At 42.0% G+C, this 27,015-nt stretch overlaps 1 protein-coding gene across 9 annotated transcripts in view; it reads right to left on the reverse strand.

The window, feature by feature from the left end:
- Positions 1 to 27,015, reverse strand: part of LOC126161747 (sodium bicarbonate cotransporter 3) — a 1,146,839-nt gene that overhangs the window by 212,337 nt on the left and 907,487 nt on the right. For all 9 annotated transcript variants that reach the window (XM_049917795.1, XM_049917789.1, XM_049917788.1 and 6 more), the window contains one exon: positions 5,630 to 5,768. In XM_049917795.1, the coding sequence (XP_049773752.1) occupies positions 5,630 to 5,768 (139 nt within the window). The remainder of the gene's footprint in view (positions 1 to 5,629; positions 5,769 to 27,015) is intronic.

Raw genomic sequence — 27,015 nt, forward strand, 5'->3', positions numbered from 1 at the left:
AATTAGATTTTGAAACTGAACTGATTATTTCATTACCAAAAACACGGACTAACTTTCAAATGTAATCACTCTACTTTCCTCTGCCCTGCCAAGTACAAGCACTTAATGTGAGTGTCACTGCCTGGTACTCAGGAAGTGTAATGGAACCATTAATCTGCCTAGATAATTCCCCACGAAAACTGTGCACTGTGTAGTGATGGTTCATATCTTGCACCCGGATGAAATTTGAAACTCTACTATCGCAATGACAAAAACCTGATAAAATTCCTGTACATCAGTGCCTTTGAGAGAATTTCTCAAATGGCTAACAACCAATAACCCTGTGAAAAACACTGTGCTTGGCATCAGGGAAATATTTCCAGTCTGGCCTCAAAGCTGACCGACAGTTCTCATGATGATTTTTCTCATCCAATTCCAAAAAGTAATCGTTTCTTTGCATTGTTTTTAGCACAATAAACTTAAAACTAAATATGTCAGTTTGATTTTATATTTCTTTGCAAGTGTTCAGTATGTTTCAGCTATGAAATCTAGCAAAATCTTTGCCTGGACATTTGTCTGAACTTGTGAATAAATTGTGACAAGATACTCGATTGCAGTAGGACGCTTAAGAGCATATTGGATTAAATGTTGATGTACTCTTGCTGAGGACAGCCTTATTGTGTCCCACATAGCTCGTTTTTATGTGGTAGAAGCAAACACATCTGTAACTTTTTACATCTGGATCAATATGTAACGGTGGTCTTAAATCTGGAAGACGTTTTCTGCGACATACCTTGCTAGTATGTTGTAGGAATATGGTCCTGCAACACTGTTACAGATTTATCAATCCTGATCCGTAGTTGATATATGGGGTAGCTGGAGACAAGACAATTTGAACAAATTGAAACCCTAGAGATGCCATTCCATCTCAGTAAGTATTTATCTGGAATAATTCTCATGTACAGGATTAAGCAGGCCTGCAGCTGCATTACTGAGCTTGGGTAATAGGCCCTACATAAGCTCTGATGCAATAATCCAACAGTACTCTGTGTACACTTTGAAGTTTGTTGGCTCCTTAATATTGTTTTGATTTATTGCACTTTCTCCAACATGTGCAGTGGTTTTGCCTTGAAACGCACAATTCACAACATGCTCTAACAGCTTTACTTCCGAAAGTACATCTCACCCACCTTCCAAACCTCAAAGTTCTCCTGCATATCTTTTGAGATTAGCATTCCTGGAAGAAAGGATATTAGGGAGAAATGGCTTTGTCACATCCTAGTGTTCAGCAGTGAGTGGTCTGTTTTGAAATTTCATCGAAAACTGCGTGCTGCATGGAATTAAAACCTGGATACTTTCTTTGTAAGCAAATTCTCTATCGACTGAAGTTGTGTCAGCATACACGTGTGTGTATGTGGGGGGAAGGGGGATGGGGCGCGAGACGCATGTGCCTTTAGTGGAATTAGAAAGAACGTTATTGCTGCATTTTATGTTTCCGTTCAACGTCAAACAGATATTTGGGTTTTACATTTTAATGGGTCGAAATTTCCCCGGTTCTGATTATCACATTTTCTGATTATCACCTTTTGATCAGTTACGGCGATGGTTACTCGCGTCCACCAGAGCTGGGTTTTGGTCGCACGGGGCTTGCCATCACTTAAATTGCTCACTCTGGACAATGACTTCGAAAAGTCCGGGCATTTGGTCAAACTGAATTATTTCATCGCACACACATAGTGCGACGACGAAAAATTGGCGATTACAAATAAAACCATCGCGAGTTACACTGTCTCAAGGAATATAAATGACACAAACTTACATTAAGAGCATGTACTGCAGTGTCGAGAGGTTAGGTTTGCGGATCGGACGTGCGCAGTATTAAACACACTCAGGCCTACATATTACTGCAGTGCCTTCGCAGTTCGCACAGCGCAATTGTCTGGGAGGCGGAGCGGTGCATGCGATCGTCGGTTATCGGGGCTCTCATTGCTCTCAATAGTGAAGTATGGAAAATGCCTAAATAGGAGAGCGTCTGAGCGTGCTAATCGCTGTTTTTTTAAATATTAGATGACCTACTTATTTGCAATCAGTCTAGTTTCTCCAGACACAAAAAAGGCCTGAGTTGAACCCAAACAGTTGTATAAAAACCTGCCCATGACGCCCTCACAATGTTGCCGCTTTCGTTGTTTTACAACTATATCTTAATCTTTTTGAAAAAAAAAGGTCTTTTTAAAAATTGGCTGGTTGGATTTTAGTCTTCTTAATATTATTCTCGTCGAAATTTCTTTTTCCATTCTTAAAGTTTAGTATTGTATTTCAGTATCTTCAGCTTTCTCTTAACATGTTATAGAAAAAATTACCTGCATCCAACTGCTTATTCTATAAAACCTGTTAAGAAACATAAGCTTAATTGCCACTGGTACTCGACAGCGTAAGTAACGAGCGCAAGAAATACCTAAGTGCGGAACTATTATACTTTATTTTGTATCATTTAAAAATAATAAGCATCATATTCAATTTTCTGGAACAAAATGTTAAAAGTGCAGGTATTTTAGAAGTATCAAACAACGATTGTAGAAAAATCACAAAAAAATCTGCAGTATCTTCCTTTTCCTCCCAAATAAAGGCAAAAATTATTTAAAACCGTTGGAGGAACCCGTAGGATGTATCGAAGCTGAAGAGTAACTTGCCCTTTTTATGTCTGTGCATTGTGCTACAATGTCTTGTGATTATGCAAATGGTTAAAAATAAGTTCAAGGATAGTGTTATTGCAAGCCAGGTTAAGTTTCATCTTACAAAGTGTAGTTCTATCATCAAGAATGTCCTTGGTCCTTTTTACGAAAGTTCTGAGAACTGACGCTATGATACTATGTTTAGTATTTTAATTAACGAATCAAGTGATATTAGTGTCGCTAAACTTCTAGCAATTGCTATTGATTCTCAAAGTAAAACATCTCACAAGATTGTGCCGACATTTCTTGTACTACTTGAAAGATACAATGCTGGGTCTGATGCATCAGCCATGAAAGAGGCGTGGAAAGAAGTTAATTTAGATTTAAAGAAACTGAGAGAACTGGAACAGATCAGGCTAGTGCGATGGTCGATATTATATGAAATACTTAACAGAGGGGTTCCACATTTGACACTTATAAGGTGTGTGTGTCATTCCGTTCGGTTGGCAACCTCCCCAGCAACTGCAGAATGTCTTCCAAGAAATTTGGACTTTTTGATTAGGGGAAAATTACTACTTTTTCCCTCGATCTTCTTCACGACAGTCCTTTTACTGCAAGATTTTCTCAGTCCTAAATGACGAGGAGGAACCACCAAAAATCCCCCCTAGCTTGCGACATGAGATGGTTATCTATTGAACCTGGGGTACGTAGAATAACTGATCAATGGCACGAGTTAAAAACTCATTTTGAAATTGTTAGGCTAAACGAAAAATGCTACACAGCTGAAATATTCTGTTCGACGTCCAGTGACGAACTTAATTTAGTACATTTCTTATTTTTGAAAACTATCCATTCTAGTCTTCCGAGTGTCAATATAGAATTGAAGTCAAATTAGGTGGACACACGGAAATTATTAGATGACGTGGTACTTCTTATTCAGTCTCATTCACACCTATCCAATTCAGAGAAAATATCTCGACAATGATTTCGAAAATCACCTAGACCCAAAGTCATATCTTGGATACTCGTTTGGAAAAAAGAAAAAAATCACAAATTAGAAACAAAATGACCAAAGAAGAAGAAGAAGAAGAAAATAACAGAAATATGAGTGAAATTTGTTTGTTCACTTGTACAACAATTACAGCAAAGATTGCCCGATAAGTTCTACTTCTACTTTGATACTATGCAAACCACCATGAGGTGCATGGCACAGGGTACAAGAGTCTGTCAGTTCAGTTCCTTCATTATCCCTGTGACACTCTCCCACGGATCAAACAAACCTGTGACCATTCCTGCTGCCCTTCTCTGTGTACTTTCAATATCCTCTGTAGGTCCTGTTTGGTACAGGTCCCACAACTAGAGCAATATTCTAGGACTGGTCGTACGAGCTATTTCTAAGCAATCTTCCACAGTATTCTATCACGTCTACCACCTGCTTTATCTACGACTGAGCCTGTGTGTTCATTTCATTTCACATCCCTACAAAAAGTTACACCCAAGTATTTGTATGAGTTGGCCGGTACCAAAGTGGTTCATTGATATTATAGTCATAGTTTACTGTAGTTTATCATTTTGTGAAATGCTTAGTTTTACATTTTTCAACATTTAAAGAAAGTCGCCAGTCTTTGCACCACTTTGAAATCTTATCAAGACCTGACTGAATATTTACACAGCTTCATCTAGACAGTAATTTATTGTAATTAATTGCATCATCTGCAAAAAGCTTGAGGTTACCATTAATATATTTGGCAAGATCATTAATATACAACAAGAACAACGAGGGTCTCAACACACTTCCCTGGGCGCACCTGAAGTTGCTTCTACATCTGACGATGAGACAGCATCCAAGATAACATGGTGCATCCTCCCTACCAAAAAATTCTCAATCCAGTCACAGATTTGATACCCCATATGATTGTACTTTTGACAATAAGCGTAGGTGTGATACTGACTCAAATGCTTTTCGGAAATCAAGAAATACTGCCTCTACCTGACTGCCTATATCCAAAGCTTTCAGTATGTCATGTGAGAAAAGTGCGACTTGGATTTCACATGATCGATGTTTTCGAAATCTATGCTGGCACTGAGAAAGCCATGTTCAAGATACTTCATTATGTTTGAGCTCAGAATTTGTTCAAAGATTCTACAATGAATTGATGTCAAGGATACCTGACAGCAGTTTTGTGGATCACTTCTACTACTATTCTTGTCGATGGGTGCGACCTGTGCTTTTTGCCAAGAACTGGGCACGTTCTTTTGTTCGTGGGATCTATGCCAGATTGTAGTTAGAAGAGAGGCTAACTCAGCTGCAAAGTTAGGATACAATTGACAGGGTTTACATCGGGCCTTTGGAGCTTTGTTCAACTGTAACAGCCCGCATCTCGTGGTCGTGCGGTAGCGTTCTCGCTTCCCACGCCCGGGTTCCCGGGTTCGATTCCCGGCGGGGTCAGGGATTTTCTCTGCCTCGTGATGGCTGGGTGTTGTGTGATGTCCTTAGGTTAGTTAGGTTTAAGTAGTTCTAAGTTCTAGGGGACTGATGACCTAAGATGTTAAGTCCCATAGTGCTCAGAGCCATTTGAACCATTTTGAATCAACTGTAACGATTTCTGCTATTTCCCAGTAGCACTGAGACTATACTCCGTTCATCGTAAGAATAAAACTGATGTAAACAAACACAAACGCGGCGATTGGTCAGCAGCCATAGCCCCTGCACACTGGTGTTATTCCGCTCTTGGAAGCAGGTCCAACTTATGTATTAGATATTTTATTAAGTAAGTTACCTAGACAAATGTATTCCCAAAATTTCGTTACTCTACATTAATTATTTGTTGGTGTTGGATTTCTTGCCGCCACTGCAGTAAGTACACGTACGAGAGTTTAGATTTGAGAAACAACTGACATGGGCTCAAACTGCACGCCTTAGACTAAGCTTAGCCAGATCTCAGCGCGTGATAGCGGGGGTGCAGAGGCAGACTTACCTGGCGGTCTCCTTCCACTCCATCTCGTTGCCATCGTAGACGAGTTCCCCCAGCTCTGAGAAGAGCGGGTGCGGCTCGTGGGCGTTGTCGTCCACATCTTCTCCCAGGATGAACTGGACGCGTTGCGCCGGAGGCGTGACTGAAACGAGACCAGCCCTCAAGTCAGTCCAGACTCGGAGACAGTGTACTACCGAGCCTGCTCTGCCTCATTCCCTCCCAAATCCCTTCCACAAGGTCACTGCGGTGACCACGAAGGCCCATTCAGCCTGAAATGAATTCAGTAACTTATTAAAACACGAAGCAGGAGGATATAATCAGAGATTTCTCCGGCTAGGCCGGGGAACGGGAATTTGAACGGACTGGTTTGTTCGTTGGCACAACTTAGTAGACCAACTGAAATTTTTACAAACCGTGGCGTTTTTTGCTCATATACACATTGTTTTCGATTTTTCTTGATATGAATGTATTCGAATTCGCCATTATAATCTCTGTTTAGAGCAATGTTACTTTTGCAGACTCAGCTGAGTTTATTTTAGAATTTGGTGTACATAACAAGCCTTATATTCTTTCCGGTGTAGCGTTGTGCTACTAAGGGTATGTCAGCAACATAAAAACTAAATAAAGTTATATTTCACCATTGTAAGTTACTTACTCTGGCTTTTGAGGTAACAATGACAGTGTAGTGCAGAAGCTTCCAATAATGTGCTTGTGTTTGGCAAGGTGTCGCGATGAAATTCGCAGAAAGAGACCACAGTTGTGGCAAGACAGATCAAGGTTTTTTGATCATTACATCGCACATGCTTACTCGGCTGTGTCAATAAGTTATATGCTTAGAATCAGGTGATCGTGTTTCCCCAGCGTTTCTACTTTCAGGACCTCACCTTACCTGAATTATCTTGTTTCCAAAATTAAAATAGGTTCTGAAAGGACACTATTTCGACACCATTGGTCACATGAAAGCGAATTCGTCACGGGAACTGGAGATTTTCCAGGACTGTGTGACGAAGTGAAAACACCGCTGGGGCATGTAGTTACAAATATTAATATACAGCCGATCGTACAGGATCTGCTACTAGCAAACTTGATCAATGAACATATCACTTGGAAATGTCCGTTAGGTTGTCGCTTGACAACACTAGTCAATAAAATGTCTTATTAAAATAATATACAGTTCCAGCGAAGTAAGGGGTTCTTTTAACAGACTTCGAATAAATAATAGCAATGTGCATTTTTTATCTAAACTGCTGTGGAAAATCGAAATAAGCTATTTTTACTGCACTATCAGATTTGTAGAAATTCTTCCTTCAGCGTTGTGTCATCCAGCTGTATCGAGTTGCCGGTTCTGATCTGCATTTCCGCTCGTAGGTGTTACAACAAGAACAAGACGATCAACAAACTCCTTCCTCCCTTACTGTTTACTAAGACAGAAGAGTTCCGACATTATCTAATCTTTTTTTGGCAAAGAGGAATGGGTATAAGAGATTTTGCTGGCGGTAACGATAAACACTCCTACCCAGTCTTGCTCCAAGATGGGATCTAAAAATTAATGCGCGCCATTCGCTGCGCTCTCTGTTAGGGAGGAGCGGGGTTCAAATGCCTACCTGGTAATTCTTACCAATATTTTCCGCGTGTTTGCTGTTTCAAGGATAATGTCGACAAGTATACTACAAAACTGCCACAGTTGAATTATTCTCCCGTTTTATTCACAGTGCACTGGATATCTGTCTACATCTACATCACTACCTGATGGTGTGTGGCGGAGGGTACTTCTGGGGCCACTAACTGATCCCCTCTTTTCCTATTCCACTGGCGAATGGTGCGTGGGAAGAATGACTGTCGGCACGCCTCTGTATTGGCTCTGATTTATCGAATTGTCTCATTGTGGTCGTTTCACGAGACATACGTAGAATGAAGCAATTTGTTGTCAGACTCATCCCGGAAAGACCTCTCTCGAAATTTCAAAAGTAAACCTCTGCGTGATGCTCAACCCCTCTCTTGTAGCGTTTACCACTGGAGTTTGTTGAGCATCTGTGTAACGCTCTCGTCGGACGAAACGATCCTGGGCTCTTTATTGGATCTTCTGCGTCTCTTCTATCAGTCTGACCTGTCAATGGTCCCAGATTGATGAACAATATTCAAGAATCGGTCGAACAAGCTTTAGTGAATTAATTACATTTCCACGAGATTCTTCCTATGAATTTCAGTCTGGCATCTGCTTTTTCTGGTATTTGGCCTACTATTCGCCTGGATGGGTACTCCTAGATATTTTATGGTAGTTACTGTTGCAAGCAATTTTTCATAACAGTGTAGTTATACAGTTGTTGATTTTCTTAGTGCACTGTGCACATTATTTACGTTCAAGGTCAACTGCCAGTCGCTGCACCACTTTCACCACCTCTCCAGGTCCTCCTACAAATGGTTACTGTCTTCTGGCATTGCTACCTTCTTTCAGACAACCGCACCATCTGTGGACAGCCTTGAAGAGCTTCCGAAACATATTACTAGATGCTTTATGGCACTTCCTCGAGGTACTCCTGAATTTACCTTTACTCGTGTCGATTTTGTGCTATTACGAGAGGCTTTTTCATTTCCGCCTGTAAGGAAATCTTGAATCCAGTCGCAAATATGGCCAGATTCTCGTATTTATTTCACTAAGCGGCGGGGGACACGGTGTCAGATGCCTTTCTAAAGCTGAGGAACACAGTGTCAAACTGAGCGCCGGTGTCTACCGCTCTGTGAAGTTAATGGCACATCAGAACAAGCCGAGTTTCCCTGAGATGTCTGTTTGTGGAATCAATGTTGATTTTTATAGAGTAGATTCTCGTTCTCCGAAAATGTCATAAGACATGAGCATAAAACATATTCCAGAATTCTGTCTCTAATGATTTAGATATAGACAGGAGGTAAAACTCTAACCTTTGTTACTTCTCCAAAAAGTTTCGATTACAGTTACGATTTGCATTTGGAGACAGACGAGGCTCCAGTAAGTACACCCACACAATACTGTGTTATCGAAAATTTGGCACGGAGATTAGCTCCGATTCCTCTTAGCCCTATGTAGTTGGTGCTAAGATGTCCACATAAACTACAAGGTAGTGATCTTACCGATACGTTATAACATCCCACAGACACGCGATAGATTTCACATCTGGACATTCGACGCTGTCTTTCTCAGTTCACTGTTGGCCTCCAAATTCAGATAAATGTGCATGGAAATGCCGCGCCCGCTAAAGAGGACACTTCCCATAACAAGAGGCGTTTGTCTGGGGGTTGTATCGACGCAATGACCACTTAGCAGTGTCCTCTGTTGCGTTATGTTCCCGGACGGCAGACATGAGTCCGATCCACTGCACAAAACTGCCAGCTGTGTATGTCCCATGGTGGTGCCATGCAGCGAGAAGTTATTCTCCTCGGAAACAAACTGGACAATTATCAATGTCATGCATTTCCTTTGTTGTACAGTCAAATAAAGGTAATGTTCTAATTGTTGTCGCAGTCATATCTAATGAAATCCTTGGGTCAACAAAAGCGAATCATGGGTCGCTTCCTGCTATTGACTATCTGCGGCGAAGTGCAAGGAACTGTGGATTCTGATACACTTGCGCCTTCCCCCCCCCGCATGTTCTCCATCATCAGCTGTCACTTATGTCACTATAGAGCCTCCTATCTCTATAGGTGTGGATGAGAAATCTAACGCCGTGTTGTCTATTAGCGTTTTTATCGTTACTCATACATTTTCATAGATTCTAACAACGACAGCATGAGCACCAGATGGTACTGCCCCAGTAAGCAGAGACAGAGAGGCAACTACGAGGCGTGTTTTTTAAGTAAGGTCCGTTGAACATAAGTACATAACGGAAGGTTATTTCAAAAAAGTAAATTTATTTTCAGAAAGTACATACTTCACTCTATTTTTCGACATAGTTGCCAAGTTTGTTGAAACACGTATCATACCTCTCAGCCAATTTTAATAAAAACTTGTCACCTGATCCGATAACCAGGAGTTCACTGGTTGCCACAGAGGTGTTGCTTGAGGAACAGATGGTACTCGCTCGGCACAAGATCAGGACTGTAGGGTGGGTGGTCTAAAACTTCCCAGCCAGAACTGTCCAATAAATCACGGGTCTGATTGCAGTGTGAGGTCTTGCATTGTCATGGAGAAGGACAATTCCGTTTGTCAGCATGCCACATCTTTTGTTTTGAATCGCTCTGCATAGCTTTCTCAGGCTTTGGCAGTATGCTTCTGCATTGATAGTGGTTCCTCGTTGCATGAAGTCGACCAACAAAACACCATGCCTATTCCAAAACACCGACACCATGATTTTGCTCCGGGACAGTGTCTGTTCGGCCTTCAACTGTACAGGCGAGTGTGTGTGTGTGTTTCCATTCCATGCTCTGTTGCTTCTATTCGGGCATGATATGCGAAATCCATGTTTCGTCTCCAGTTACGATCTGACTCAAGAAGCCATCACCTTCTTCATGATAGAGAGTCAAGAACTTCATCGCACACTCAAATCTTTGGTTTTTGTGGTCCTCTGTTAGGAGTTTCGGGACCCAATGGGAGCATAGTTTCCTAAACTTCAGGTATCCAAAAACAATGTTGTAAAGCACTGATCTCGGCATGTCAGGAAATTCGTTTGAGAGACCTGTTATTGTGAAGCACCTGTTCCCAGGAATCCTCGCTTCAACTGAAGCCACCAAATTGCCTGTAATTAAAGACAGGCGACCGGAGCGGTCCTCATCACAGACGTTGTCACGGCCATCTTTGAATTCTCGTACCAACTTACGCACTTTGCTTTCACTCATAACAGTATCACCGTACACTTCACAAATCTGTCGATGAATTTCTGCAGCAGACAGGTTCCTTGCTGACAAAAACCGTATCACTGAGCGAACCTCACACGCGGCGGGCGAGTTGATTGTCTTAAACATTTTGAAAGCACAAAACAGAATCGCACAGTTTAGCTACAGAGCTGAAACTGAGCACAGTTGTCCCCGAGGCATGCCAGTACACAATGCACGCGCTCGTTGCGGTGTGCTCGCGAACTACTAGTGTCTACAACAAAACGGACCTTACTTAAAAGAAAAAAAAAAAAAAAAAAAACACGCCTCGTAACTGGCAGCTACCACAGAGGAGATTCGCATCCAGTTGTAAGTGGCAGACAAATGAAAACGAGACAGACTACATAACGAGCATGACACGGACACTGATGACGCATGTGTGTTTGTAAAGAAGTGGACTCTATTGGGAATCGGAAAGGAACGGCAGCGCGAACGCTCACCGCTGTGCCATTTGTCTGTTAGACGTGATTGACTTGAGGTCAGCATATCGTGTGCGCATCCGACTTCACTATGGAGGCCGAGAAAGAGGATCAGGCAGGTGTACTGTGCGTTTTAACTGTGGGTGGAGTGTAAGGAAGCGAAATTCATAGCCGTATATCAGCTGTGTATGGCGAACACAGTGTATCACGCGCGGCTGTGTTTGTGTGGAATAAACGATTTTGAGAAGGTCGGGTGTCATCGAAAGACAGCAGTCGGCCAGAATAGGCTCATTGTACCACTACCCCTTCTGTCATTGCTGCGGTGGATACTGCCGCCAGAAATGGCCGACGGCTGGCAGTGGAAGACATTCGGCTCATTTTGGGCGTCAGTCACGGTACCTATCACGCCATCATGGCAGAGCATCTGAAGTTCGGAAAATCTGTGGGCAGTGGGTTCTCCACAATATGACGGATGAGCAGAAGCTGAACAGCATGTCGACATCATTGCAGCACCTCGAAAAATGTCACGGTGAAGAATATCGTTTCCTGTTTCGTACTGCCGCGGGAAATGAAACATGGTGTCATCATTTTCAGCCGGAGAGCAGGCGTCAGAGCCGACAGCGGAAGCGCATGGATTCACCTCCACCGAAAAAATCCAAAGCTCAAGGAAAGTCATGATGATGACCTTTTTCTCTGACTGCAAGGGTCTGCTGCTCACTGACTTGCTGGTACATAGCGTCACAATTAACGCATCGTGTCACGTGAGACTTTTGAAAAATTGAAGCTCGCCGTCAAGTCCAAGACGGCATTATTCTGTTGCAAGGTAATGCCCGCACACGTTTTGCCAGGGGGGTTTCACTTTTGCTGAAGAAGTTTCGCTGCGAAGCCCTTGCACCTCCTCGATACATTCCCGATGTCTGCCTATGCCATTCTCATATATTGGGAGCCCTGAAGAAACACATTCGTGGCTGTCGATTTGCTTCGGACAAAGAAGTGCACGTCTGAGTACAGACACGGTTCAGTAAGGAACCACAAATATTTTTCCATGAAGGAATTCATCGTCTCACATGACATAAATGTATTAACAGTTATGGCGATTACCTTTGAAATAATGGACAGTCTACCTATTTTTTCCATGTGATTCGTTTTTATTTGTAGGAGCAATGTGGCATCGTACGGACACTTACCCTAAGACCACTGAAATTGCCCGATGGCGAGAAGAACCTTTCGGCACATTTGCTTCGATTCCTGAATGATTTTGCTGATGCTGCTGTCTGTGTCTCGACAACAGCCGGACAGTGCTAGAGTTTCCCCAGCGCGCTCGTCACTGACATGTCGAATGGTATTTTCATCCTTCCATATTTGCTCTGAGTCTCGTTTGACAAACCTCGCCACTTCCGTTAAACGTGTTTCGAGCTACTAAGTTATTTCAGTCTGCCCTTTGTTAACACTGTTTAAGTCAGAAGTTTCTCCCATTTCCAGCACACACAGTCACTTAGATGAAGTATATGAATTCGTGGAACCAGAAGTGCTCTTCGTACGATGTCATGAGTCTTTGACGTGACCAAGGCGTGCTCATTTGTTAGTTGTTCAGAGCATGTAGTATAACGTAACGCAACAAGGGAGTTAGTATTTGTTTAGCCATGTGACTTTCGGTATTTTATATTTACTCTATACATAGGTTGACGTAAATGAGAGATCAAATCTTAACACATCTCAAATATTTTCCTGTGGCAGTTGATCTTACTAGCACCATTAAATCTAAGGCTACTGAGGAAAGTGCTCCTTTATGGGAGTCAATCTTCTAGTTTTGAGGTAATTTTGTGATCTTGCAACGTTCACAATGGCACAATATCTCCTACGATTTAGTTACTTGTGGTAGGCCATAGAACAGAGCATGTTACAGTTTCCCGAGAAAACCTGTAACCACGTATGGAATTCTTTGAGCCTACCTAAATGAAGCCTTACATGGAAAATATAGTTAAAAACGATACAAAATTTTGAGAAATCTGCTTTACTGTATTCTAGTTTCCGACATTCGTCTACTTACAGATGTATAGCGTTAATGAAATTTCTCTATCCCATAAGTAAGCTATTCGACGTAAGCAGAGCAGATCTGTTGGAATACGTTAATATGTTGACTGTGAAAGGGGAGAATTAAGAAATGGCGGATAATTTGTGTCATATTAGTATGGCAACTTTCAAATCAAATTTTAAACGGAAGTTAATAAAACCCTATGATTATGTAGTAGTTCCTATTTTTAAATGTGGTAATTATACGTCTACGTCAGTTGAAACAACTATTTTTTGTTCATGCAAATATTACTTTGCACTAGTTGAATCTGCGATGTAAATTAAAAGTAGTATTTATAGTGATTTGTACTAAAATTTTTTATATGAAATCAGCAGCCAAAGCTCTCAAAAATGTATGGTAGTTGGTATGATCTGCAACAAAAGAACTAAAACATAAAGCAAACATATAAAACAGCTGACGGCCAGGTAATAGACGAAACATGAAGCTCAAAAATATTGTGTCAGTGTCATTGGTTATTTATTCTAAATAACTAGAAAAATGTGAAAATCTCATCGTCGTTGTATAGTGCTACGCAAAGACAAAAAAATACATGCAGTTCAAAAGATCATGAGCGGTATTGTGCGCATTAGTTTAAGATGCGGAACGGTGCAACCACCTCATAAGTCGATCTTCCACACAGCCGAGATGCGGCATCTGGTTAGATTACGATGGACATGTCCAGCTCCAGAGTAAACAGCAATCTTGTCTTCGGAAAGGTGAGAAATGCACAGCAGTGGGGCACCGGTATCTTCTACTGACATACTCACCGCAATAGCGTACTCGTCTGGGCCTGGTTCTTCTGAATTCTCAATTTACTGCGTACTACCAGTATCTAAGAGCTTCTGACATGCGAGGTGGATAAAGAAGAAAAAAAAAAACTCATTTCTGTCTCCTAGTTTATGAACATAAACATTGTCTCGTCGGCGTTGACGAGATGTAAATCTTATGCACATTCTTCTACGACAGTGTAACTATTTATGCAATGCCTACTGAGTTGACTAAACGATGCACTGAGAAGAATGAGATTACCGTTCCAGCAGTGAATCTACAAAGTGCATTTCTTCTGCTATAATCTATAGATTTTACTAGTATCCTATAACTCTACACTATAATCAGAGAAGTGGTGCTTAATAGTACGAATCTATTTAAAAAGTGCAGGAAGAAAAAAGGTGTCAGAATTCAGAATGTGTACGGAAGGGTGACTAACGATTCCGGCTTGTACTAACATGCACAGTGAATGAAATATCGACATCAGTACTGTGAGTACGGTATTGTCATTGTGAGGTCAGAATGGTCGCAGAATGACTGTAGGAAATTATTTATCGATGGTGACGGCATCTACTTTAGAAGACCATGTAATCCACTATTTCTTTTTAATTCTATGAGACTGCAAGATGCTGATCCGTGTTGGTGAGTGAGGACACATTCCGTGATACTATCAAAATGATTCCTATAAACTGAAATTATGCATTATTCCTTAGGGTAGCTTGCAGATTTGCTGAAACAACGTGCGAACTCGCCGGTGAAGCAATGCATTGCGTATCATCACTGGCAAAAATGGCTTCTCATTAGAACTTTTTCTAACGCAATAGCTACTATTACTTCTGTCCATCTGTGTTACAGACACGCGAAGTGGGTGTGGTATTTTTTACTACTGTTATTGTAGTCATTTCGGTATTCAGTCCAAAGACTTGTTTGATGCACCTCTCCATGTTACTGTACACTATGAAGCCTCTTCATTTGCGGCTAACTACTACAGTCTACGTCTTTCTGAATCTGCTTACTGTATTCATCTCTTGGTCTCCCTCTACGATTCCCTCCTCCCCCCCCCCCCCTCACTTCCCTCCAGTACTAAATTGGTGATCCCTTGATGTCTCGGAATGTTTTCTATCAACCGATCCCTTCTTCTATTCAGGTTGTACCACAAATTTCTTTGCTCCCCAGTTGTATTCAGTATTCCTCATTAGTTACATGTTCTACCGAGCCATTCGTCATCATTCTTCTGTAGCACCACATTTCAAAAGTTCCTGTTCACTTCTTGTCTAAACTGTTTATCGTCCATATTTCATCTCCATACACAGCTACACTCTATACAAATACTTTCGGAAAAAGACTTACTGACACTTAAATCTACACTCGGAGTTAACAAATTTCTCTTCCTCAGAAACGCTTTGCTTGCCATCGCCAGTCTACATTTTATATCCTCTCTGCTTCGGTCATCATCAGTTATTTCGCAGCCCAAGTAGCAAAACTCATCTGCTATTTTAAGTGTCTCGTTTTCTGATCAAATTCCTTCAGCACCACCTGGTTTACTTTGACTACATACCATTATCCTATTTTTACTTTTGTTGATGTTCATCTTATATCCTCCTTTCAAGACACTGTCCATTCAGTTAAATTGCTCTCCCAAGTCCTCTGCTGTCTCACTCCCTACTCAACCAATGCTTCCCTTTCATGCCATTCGACTCTTACAACTGCCGTCTGGTTTCTGTACAAATTGTAAATAGCCTTTCACTCCCTGTATTTTACCCCTACCACCCTCAGAATTTCAAAGAGAGTGTTCCAGTCAACATTGTCAAAAGATTTCTCAAAGTCTACAAATGCTGTAAACGTATGTTTGTCATTCCTTAACCCAGCTTCTAAGGGAAGTAGTAGGGTCAGTATCGCCTCGCGTGCTCCTGTATGTCCTCGGAATCTAAATCGGTCTTCCCCGAGATCGGCTTATATAGTTTTTCCAGTCTTCTGTATGGAATTCGTGTTAGTATTTCGCGACCATGACTTATTAAACTGACAGTTCGATAATATTCACATCTGTCGGCACCTCCTTTCTTTGGAATAGGAATTATTGTATTCTTCCTGAACTCTGAGGGTATTTCGTCTGTCTTATACATGTTGCACACCAGATTGAAGACTTTTGTTATGGATTTCTTCCCCAAGCCTATGGGTAGCTATAACGGTACGTTGTCTTCTCCCGGAGCCTTGTTGCGACTTCGGTATTTATTGCTCTGTCAAATTCTTCAAACAGTATCTTACCTCTTATCTCATCTTTATTTATATAATATTGCTTTCAACTTCGCCTCTTGTATAGACCCTCTATGTAGTCCTTATACCTTTTTGATTTCCCTTCTTTGCCTAAGACTGGTTTTCCATCTGAGCTCTTGATATTCATACAGCTGCTTGTCTGTTCTCCAAACGCCTCTTTAATGTTCCTTGAGGCAGTGTCTATCTTTCCGCTAGCGATATATGCTTCTAAAGCCTTACATTTCCCCTGTAGCCCTTCCAGCTTTGTATTTCCTATCAGTCATTTTTTAGAGGTTTATATTCCCTTTCGATTGCTTCATTTACTGCAATTTTATATTTTCTCCTCTCATCAGTTAAATTTAATATCTCTTGTGTTACTCAAGAATTTCTGCTAGGCCTCGTCTTTTTACCTATCTGATCCTCTGCTGCCTTCACTATTTTATCTCTCAAAGCTACCCATTCTTCTTCCACTATATTCATTTCCCTTATTCTTGTCAATCGTTCCATAATGCTCCCTTTGGAAACCTCAACAGCCTCTGGTTCTTTCGGTTTTCCAGGTCCCACCTCCTTCATTTCCTATCTGTTTGCAATTTCTTCAATTTTAATCTACAGTTCATAACCACTAGATTGTGGTCAGAGTCCAAATCTGCCCCTGGAAATGTCTTAGAATTTTGTACTACCACTTCATATCGATTGACGAGCAACCATAATGAGTACGGTACAACAGGCATTCGGCCCAAATCGACCGCCTAACATGGTGTGCGGTTCAAATGGTTCAAATGGCTCTGAGCACTATGGGACTTAACATCTGAGGTCATCAGTCCCCTAGAACTTAGAACTACTTAAACCTAACTAACCTAAGGACATCACACACATCCATGCCCGAGACAGGATTCGAACCTGCGACCGTAGCAGTCTCGCGGTTCCGGACCGAAGCGCCTAGAACCGCACGGCCACCGCGGCCGGCTATAGTGTGCGCGTAATAATTAGGTTACGGTACAGGTCAATCTGTTGTCACAACCTTTATTTGACATTCACATTCGTTGACTTCACCAAACAACAACCGAATTATCACCTCTCAACCTAACCTAGCCCTTGGGATACGTACATGTAAGTCAGTCATCACAACCGAATCGTTCCTATACTCCTGAAGAACCAGCTATGGATATTTTATTTAGCAAGTTTTATATATTTGACAAACCAGTGAGGAGTTGTGTTATTATAACTGAAGCACGTTCTCAGTATGTCGACGACACTGATGTGTAATTATATTTCTGAGAGATCTGAGGATGACAGCTAGTTACTGTCGAAACTGGTCATGAAGTAAACTGTTTCACACAATGCGATCTTGGCTTCTAATGTTATAAATTACAACCAAATCTATCGATGTCAACCTGTCTCACTATGTTACTGAGCGGGCGCTGAAGACCTTGCTGTCGTGCGCCCAAAAACTCTCTACTACTACTACTACTACTACTACTATCGATGTCAGTGTAACTCCAGTTGTGCCATACTCATTTTAGCGATTCAAGTAGAATGTTACAGCATGTAGCTGCTTTTAAGACACACAGAAATCGAGATTAGTATGAAGGATACTGAGTCTATTGTTTTTAAGCATGATAAGATTCTCTTGTCCATGAGGCGGATGGCAAATCATAGCGATATGAGAATCATTTTTATTGGCTACAGTTTGTTTTTGGTGCCATAACATATATTCTGTTCTTTCATTAGATGCTGCTTCCTTCGTAATACTGGGTCTTGCGATGAGCTGATATTTTCGTAGTTAATGCATTAGAAATCATTACTGTCTTCTCTGTTTCTTTATCTCGAAACAACTGGAGCCATTTTCGTTTTTTCAGACATCGTTTCAGTGAAATCAAACTTTTGACCCCACTTCCACTCCTCGTCACCCTCAATATACTTGGCCAGATGTGTCATGCCGTAAAGTTATGTAAAAGCTATGGAACTCATATCTTTACTGTACTGAAACATTCAGGATATCTAATAAAGCCAGCCGAACAGCGTGATTAATACTACCTAGGTGCGTTACACAGGAAAACGGAAGTCTTCATGAAATAGAGGCAACGTTGCCTAAAAAAATAACTAATGTAATGTCATCCTAAATTCTATTCCAGTTTCATTACAGTGAACAGTTGACTAAAAATATTTCAAGAAACCTTAGAACGAACAGCGAAGTAGTGTAGTAACATACGTTTAGTTATAACGTCAAATCCAAGTACGGGGCAGTACATTTTAAAGAGTGGACACTACTGGAAGAACGAGTATCTCATTATCTGCAAACCCACGATAGACGTGTATCGCATATTCCATTATGCCATTGCAATCTCCAAATATAACGACACTACTGCGTTGAGTCTATGGCTAAGAGAGTAAGAATCAGACTGGAAATCTAAACGTTCAGTGTTCAAACCTCACTCGGTCCTGCGAGGTTACAATCAAAGTAACTTCCAACTGTTAATATATCTTGTGTTATTTTACGTAGTTGGTTTATATTTTAGTGTCTGTGAGTTCAACTTATTGGTAAATTACCAGGCTATGTTTATTTCCCTGCCTCTCGTTAAAAACACGATCGAGTCTCCAGGAGTCTTCTAGATGAGAGCAGAGGGCCATGCGATTAATTAGTATAATACCGTCCTAGCTTTAGGGGGCGCAACTGGCGACCGAGGGCCGAGACAGAATTTAATAATATAACGAGAAAAAGATTGCAGCTGGAAGAATTATTACGAGCGCGCGGTCAGCGTAGCAAAATTTCCAGCACTCGACGCGGTTCGCGTCTTGAAAGAAGACTGAGAGGAAACCTAATATCTTGCTATGCTACAGTCATAAGTATGCATTACAGAATGAAAGCCTAAACGGTAGTATAGACTGCATCAGGGCACTCTTTGTGATAGATTTACGTTTAACATCCCGCTGAAATTTATGTTATTGGAGTTACGACACTGATGCACCAAGGATTCCGAACGTATCGATCATGCTTAACTTAACTCTTAGTTCACTTTTCATACATCTAATCATTACCCTGCAGTTCACATTTAAGTGAATGTCAGAAGGTTCATAGTACCACTTTCCTACTATTCTCCGACCGTTCCACAATCTAATAGCACGTGAGAAAAATTAACACCCGAGCCTTTCCATTAGAGCTCTAATTTCTCTTATGTTATCACTATGGTCATTTATTTCTTTGTAGGTAGGAGTTACTAAACTACTCTGACATTCGGACGAAAAAACTGTGATTGAACTTTCATGAAAAAATCTCACCAGAACGAAAAACGACGTGTTTTAACAACTGCAACCAATAGTCGCTTATCATATCGGTGACCTCTATTTCGCTATAATACAAAACGAGCTGGCAGTCTTCGAACTTTTTCAATGCCCTCCGCCAATTCTGTCGGGTAAGGATCCCAATATGCGCAACAGCACCCCAAAAGAAGACGGACTAGTGTAATATAGGCAGTCTCTTTAGTAGACCTGTTGCATCTTCTAATTGTTCTGCCATCATAACACTGCCTTGGATCTTGCAGTGAGTAGGCTGCAAGACGAAACAGAGAGAGGGAGCAGTAGACGGCTAAGACACGTTGTTTAGATCTCTCAAACGAGCCCTTAGTTAGGTAGTTGCAGTATACCAGTGCGCCATTTCTTATAAAACGCAAAACAAATCATCAGCCTGCAGCCAGCGGAAAGCACGTAGGCTTGTTGGTTCTTGGACGAGCTCTGTCATATACCGTCGAGGCCAGCTGGGAGGAAGACACGTATTACGATTTCCGTGACCTTTCCTAGCCTCTGGGACCATTGTTTGTAGCCTGACGCACACATTCAAAAATGATTTAGTGTTCAAAAGTTGCGCGAACTTGATTATAATGGGCGTTTAGCACTCCACATTACATTTAAGACATTTCTAGTCAACCAGTCTTTTCTGGCAGAGTCTCGTCTACTACTCACAGGACAGAATTTTACTCACTCCCTTCAAAGAGCACAGTGGTCGCTTTGGAGCGCTGTAGATAGAGTAGAACTGGCATCAAGCGTTCATGTGACCCTCCATCACTGACATGTATGGTAGTGAAAAATGTGAATACATGAAAAGGAAAATGATGTCAGAAGGACTGACTCAGCACATAAAAAGTCAAAGTAAGGGCGTTAACATTTGGATTGCAATGGAAGTTCCACTGTTAAATGCAGAGGAGAGAGAGAATAGTTGGAAAGAGTGCACTGAAGTCTTCTGTGGGGGGAAGACTTGTTTGATGAGGTGATAGAGGAAGAAACAGGAGTCGACAGGGGAGAGGGAGAGGGAGAGGATCCAGTATCAAGAGTCAGAATTTAGAAGAGCTTTGGAAGGCTTAAGATCGAATAAGGCAGAAGGAATAGATAACGTTCTATCAGAATATCCTACCTTTGGTAGAATTGACAACAAAAGACTATTCATGTCGTCGTTTAGAATGTATGAGAGTGGCGATATATCATCAGACTTTCGGAAAAACTTCGTCCACATGAATGAGATTTTCACTCTGCAGCGGAGTGTGCGCTGATACGAAACTTCCTGGCAGAGTAAAACTGTGTGCCAGACCGAGACTCGAACTCGGGGCCTTTGCCTTTCGGGGGCAAGTGCTCTACCAACTGAGCTACTCAAGCACGACTCACGCCCCGTCCTCACAGCTTTACTTCTGCCAGTACCTCGTCTCCTACTTTCCAAAGTTTTAATCTGCCAGGAAGTTTCGTCCACATGATTCCAAAGATTGCAAGAAGCGACAAGTGCGAGAATTATCGTTAACAGCTCTGTATATCCAAGTTGCTGACAAGAATAATACACATAAGAATGGAAAAGAAAATTAAGAACCTGTCAGATGATAGTCAGTTTGGCTGTAGGAAATGTAGAACCACCAGGGAGGAAGTTCTGACGTTTCGGGCGAAAATTGAGTCAAGACTAAAGAAAAATCAAGACGTGTTCATAGGATCTGTCGACCTGAGAAGGCATTTGACAATGTAAAATGATGCAAAATGTTCGAAATTCTGAGAAATATAGGGGTAAAATATATGTATAAGAAGCAAGAGGGAACAATGAGACCAAGAAGGAACTGCTCAGATTAAAGAGGGTATAAGACAAGGATGTAATCATCCGCCCCTACTGTTAAGTGTACATCGAGAAGCAATGGTAGAAATAAAACAAAGGTTCAAGAGTGCGATTAAAATTGAGTATGAAAGAATATCAAAGATAAGATTTGCCGATGACAAAAATGAAAAAGAATGACAGGATGTATTGGATGGAATGAACAGTCTAATTAGCACGAGTATTGATTTAGAGTAAATCAGAGAAAGACGACATTAATGAGAAGTAGTAGAAATGAGAACAGCCACAGATTTAACATCAGAATTGGAGATCACGAAGTAAACGAAGTTAAGGAGTTGTGCTATCTAGGCAGCAAAGTAACCTATGATGGACGGAGCAAGGACGACATAAAAAACAGACTAGCACTGGCAAAAAGGGGATTCCAGGCCAAGAGAAGTCTGTTAGTATCAAGCATAGACCTCAATTTGAGGAAGAAATTTCTGAGAATGTACGTCTGGAGCACATAACGGTGTGATAGTGATACATGGACTGTGGGGAAACCGAAACAGAAGAGATTCGAAGCATTTGAAATGTGATGCTACAGAAGAACGTTGAAAATTACGGCGACTGACAAGATAAGAAAGCAAAAGGTTTTCTGCAGAATCAGCGAAGAAACGAATATATGCGGAAGAAAGGGCAGGATGATAAGACATCTGTTAAGACATCAGGGAATAACTTGCACGGTACTAGAAGAAGCTGTAGAGATTTAAAACTGTATAGTAAGGCAGAGTTTGGAATATATCCTGCAAATAACTGAGGATGTAAAAAGATTGGCACAGGAGAGGAATTGGAAAAAGGATTGCAGTAAGATGGATTTATGTGGAGACGTGAAAGAGTGGGAAGAAATGAGTTATCGTGACAGGACGTGTTACATTGTGAGTGTAGTTGGCAGATTTACTGATTTATCAATGCGGGATGTCGACGATTTCTTCAAGGAATGTGTTCAACTCGTCGACATGTAACACGACTGAAGAACAGTGATCGTGAAATGATCTTAACTGACAGAGATCAGAAACGTGTCACGCCTTGCCAGTGACAATCGGTTTGAAACTACACAGTAATTGGTGCTAACAGTGAACGAGTATTTGACTTGACGCAGCTCTCCAAGCTAGTCTGTGCAAATCTCTTCACCTCTTCGTGACAGCAGCAGCTTGCGTCCATTTGAATCTACTTACTATATTAGGCCTTTGTCGCTCTTTAAAATGTTTATCCTCCATACATGCCTCAGTTACCAAACTGACTCTACCTTGTCGCCTCAAGATACGTCCCATGAACTGGTCTCTTCTTCTAGTCAAGTTGAATCATATATTTCTTTTTACCTCAGTTCGATTCAGTACCTCTTCAGTCGTTATCCAATCTACTCATCTAATCTTCAGCATTCTTCTGTTGCACCACATTTCAAAAGTTTCTTCACTGTCCACTCACATTAATATGATCACCTGTCAAAACCATTAATAACCATCTTTCGTTACGCAGACCGGTGCAAGAAATGGAGGAAGAGTGTCAGTGAGGTTCTGAAAGTACTGACAGGGATGTGGAGCTATGCCTACCCCAGTGTCGCGGGCAACTGCGCTAGGTTTTTCGGTTGAAGATTCATGCTGTGAACAGCCTGATCGAGGTGGTCCCACAGATTCTCAATTGGGTTTAAATTCGGTGAGTTTGGTGGCCAGTGAAATATGATGAAGTCATCCTGGTCCTCTTCAAATCACGCACGTATATTGTGAGGTGTGTGACGCATTGCATTGTTCTACTGGCAGATGCCATCGTGCCGAGGAAAAACAAATTGCATATAGGGATGGACATGGTCCCAAGGATGGATGCATACTTGTGTTGATCCATTCTGCCTTTCAGAATGACGAGATAACTCAGAGAATAACACGAAAACATTCCACAGACCATAATGTTCCCTCCTTCGGCCTGGACCCTTCCGGCGGTTGTTGGAGGGTGTTTGCTTTCAGACATTTCGGACCGTACACGCCAGATGCCTTCTGTCATCTGGAAAGGATATCTGTCGACACTCAGTGGACATACAGCTTTTGTATTGGCGTGCAAATTCCAGCATTCGTCGCCAATGAATGGAGGTCAGCATGGGTGCATCAAGTAGGTGCCAGCTGCAAAGGCCCATACACAGCAACGTTCACTGAACGGTCGTTAAGGAGACACTGTTGGTAGCCACTTGGTTCATCTGGGTGGCCATTTGCTCAACAATTGCACATCTATTCGCCCATAAACAACTGCCATCTATGGCCCGTGGTGCACCAAGTTCCCCCGGTGCCGGTTTTAGATAGTGCCATGTTGCCATGCACGGTATACCTTAACAATGGTGGCATGTGAACAGTTTACAAACTTAGCCATTTTGGAAGTGCTTCCACCCTTGGCCTAAAAGCTTAAGATTATACACTTTAGGACGTCATTGTAATAATGAATGCACTGTTTTCCGCATCTCCCCACCACGCTTTATATACATTTGCATCTACATCTACATGGATACTCTGCGAATCACATTTAAGTGCCTGGCAGAGGGTTCATCGAACCACCTTCACAATGCTCTATTATTCAAATCTCGTATAGCGGCGGAAAGAATGAAAACCTGTATCTTTTCGTACGAGCTCTGATTTCCCTTATTTTATCGTGGTGATCGTTTCTCCCTATGTAGGTCGGTGTCAACAAAATATTTTCGTATTCAGAGGAGAAAGTTGGTGATTGGAATTTCGTAAGAAGATTACGTCGCAACGAAAAACGCCTTTCTTTTAATGATTCCCAGCCCAAACCCTGTATCATTTCTGTGACACTCTCTCCCATATTTCGAGATAATACAAAATGTGCTGCCTTTCTTTGAACTTTTTCGATGTACTCCGTCAGTCCTATCTGGTAAGGATCCCACACAGCGCAGCAGTAATCTAAAAGAGGACGGACAGGCGTAGTGTAGGCAGTCTCCTCAGTAGGTCTGTTACATTTTCTTAAGTGTCCTGCCAATAAAACGCAACCTATGGTTAGCCTTCCCCACAACATATACACTCCACTGCTAGTGATGCCACCTGCCTTCTGTGAGTGCTTATTGGACGCTGACGTCGAACATAAGCCGTGGTCGCATTAATATGACTGGACCGTGTACTTTCATAAAAGACTTTCTACCACTAAAATTTTTATCTGATGTTAACGACTCTTTTTTTAGAAAACGCCTTTCTTTTGACTACCTGTCTGCAGTTACTATCTTCCCTACGTCGACGATCGTGAGTTTGCTGTCAAAACACCAAACTTTATCTGTGCTTTTGGTGTTTTCCTAATGCCATTCCCTAACCACCACCTGACTACACTCTGAGCCTCTTGCCTTACTATTTGTATTAACTTCGTGAACTCTTTTCAAGTCACTATTTAGTCCAGCTGATTTCCCAGGTCCTTTGCCATATGTGGTAGAACTACCATGTCAACGGCAAATTCAAAGTTTCATTTCTTCTACCAGAATGTTTATTCCTCAATGTACACGTTGTTGAGAAAACAGTAATTATAGTGTGGTTTCCGCACCGGTTATAGATGACCTGCAGTTTCTTGGAACAACAACTAGAGAGAAAGCTTAACTCGCGTTAAACAGGGAGGCGGTTGCCAATGATTAGGCGTGTGTTAAATAGCGTGAGTCAGTTGGCAACAGTGCTGATATCGACATTGTACAAGTACTGCGCAGGCGCGGTGCGTAGCGTAGTGCTGAAGGGGCGTTATTGCTCTACGGTGTAGCATGCAGCGTGCAGAGACAAGCCTTACAGATCTCGGTGTCCTCGAAGAGCACGCTGGGCCTGCGGCCGCGGCCCATCAGCACAGGGGCGGAGGGGGGCGCCAGAGGCACCGGGCCTGCAGCAGCCACACCAAGCTCAGCGCCGGAGGCGGCGGGGGCGGCGGCGGCAGCGGCAGCGGCAGCGGCGGCGCAGCTCCACCTGGCCCTCACCTGGCCGCGCGGCTTGCGTCGGCGTCATTAACGCGTTCAGCTCGGCCACACCAACCATCTTCACGATACACGCGCAGCACCCATTACGGTACATGGCCCGCTACACGGTATACGATCACGAAGCGTAATACTTAGTCACTATAGTCCGATTAAAATTACTCGATACTTAACGTCTGTCACTTGTCGCTACAGTGTTGCCACATCTAGAGCCGGCTACTTCTCGCTTATAGATGATACTCAACTAACAAATGCCGTGAGTGTGTAACGCAGAGCAATGTTGTAAGCGGCTAGCCGCGAGGTACGACGGAAATCCGAGATGCTCTGTCGACAGGTGATTGTAAGTGACCAATGACCGAACAGCGGCAGACGACGCGTTCTGTAGCCCTCAGTTTAAACTCATGTCGTAACCTAACCACAGCCCCATGATGGGCAATGTATGCTAGAAAACATTCAGCGGCAGAGCTAAAATCACGATTGCTTTGTTTATGGCGGCTAAAGCTAACCTCTACGAGCAAACTCAAGGCAGAAAAATTTCAGTTTCAGCGCGAAAAAATAAACTGTAGTTTCTCGCTAACATTCATTGTTTACCTGAAACTATGCTCATACTGGCTACACGAACAGCCGCGTTACCAACCGACGAACAGTCCTGGTTACCATTCGGTTGCAAACAGGTGCTTCGAGCAGATTATAAACGAAAAACGAGTGATTGGAAGGAAAACAAGAGGAAATAAAAAGTCAATACGGTAATGAAAATGACGCGGCGAAGTATGAGAAATAAAAAATTACATTTGAACCGATTAATTGAATAAAAATAATAATGTCTTTTGATTTGATTTAGAAACAAAAAAAGATGCTTCATTTGACGAGATTCGAACCTACGACTTCCTACGCTACAGATTGATACTCTAACCACTGCCCTATGCCATGAGATCCAAACACATCAAGAAAGAAAGCCATAAGAAGTGAACTGACCAACTGTTGCAGCAATTCCGCAATGGCGAACAGATCGGGCATGATGTTCAGCGCTCTGACTGGAGGAAACAGCTTCAGCGCGCGAAGTGTCAACTATCAAGTAATTTTAATCGGACTATATTTATCAGTTTTTTAACGAGTAGCAAGTCGCATAAGCCTATACCTTGTCCTCAGGCTTTTACAGTTTCCTTTAGTGAAAAGCCTAATTCCTCTTTCACCGTCGTAACTTACTTGTCTAGTTTGTCTTCTTTTGGGTGGGCACCTCAGCCCTAACAGAACGCGAAGAGAAGAGCTAGCAAGAGTGAGTCATAGAATGAAGGAATACCGACCGAAGGAGAAGAGAAATTTAGGTAGTAAAGGCAGCTGGGTAACCGTTTTCCATTGATGACTGACACGATCATATGAAGAGAAAAAATTAAGCAAGTACAAGAAACGACGTCTTTTCGACCAGACTGTTACTTAATGTGAGTAATTTAGTGAGCTATACTGGCAAATTTCGAGTGCGTGCTCATTTTCATGTGCAGAAATACACGCGGACACATCAGCGTCGTAAGCATATAGTCAATGCTCACATAAATCGTTTACTGTTTGTACTGGTTTCAATTGATTAGCTACTGTCAATAGTCTATAAATACTTCCTGGCCGATGACTCCCCTACCTATCGGGTAGGATGCATCTGTGGGCTTTGCTTTTGGAAATAGAAGTTCGACAACTTTACCGTTATTGGTTTGGTTTACTGACTACCATATCAATAACTTATATCTTCTTTCTTTTTACCTTCTTTCTTTCCAGTAGTTTGTCACTCTCTCCCTGTGTTGTTCTCTTCTTTCTTCTGTCCACACTGTGCCAGTTTTTTCTTTGTTTTCTGCTGGAAGCCCTTAAACGTTTTTCTTCTTTCTCCTTTTCATATTTCTTCCTCCGTTTATTTCCATTTTCTCACGTCTGCTTTTACACCTTTATTCCAAGTCATTGATGTTTTCCGATTTCTGTAAAACT

Source organism: Schistocerca cancellata, chromosome 2 (assembly GCF_023864275.1).
Source record: "Schistocerca cancellata isolate TAMUIC-IGC-003103 chromosome 2, iqSchCanc2.1, whole genome shotgun sequence".
In the NCBI taxonomy this organism is placed as follows: Eukaryota; Metazoa; Arthropoda; class Insecta; order Orthoptera; family Acrididae; genus Schistocerca; species Schistocerca cancellata.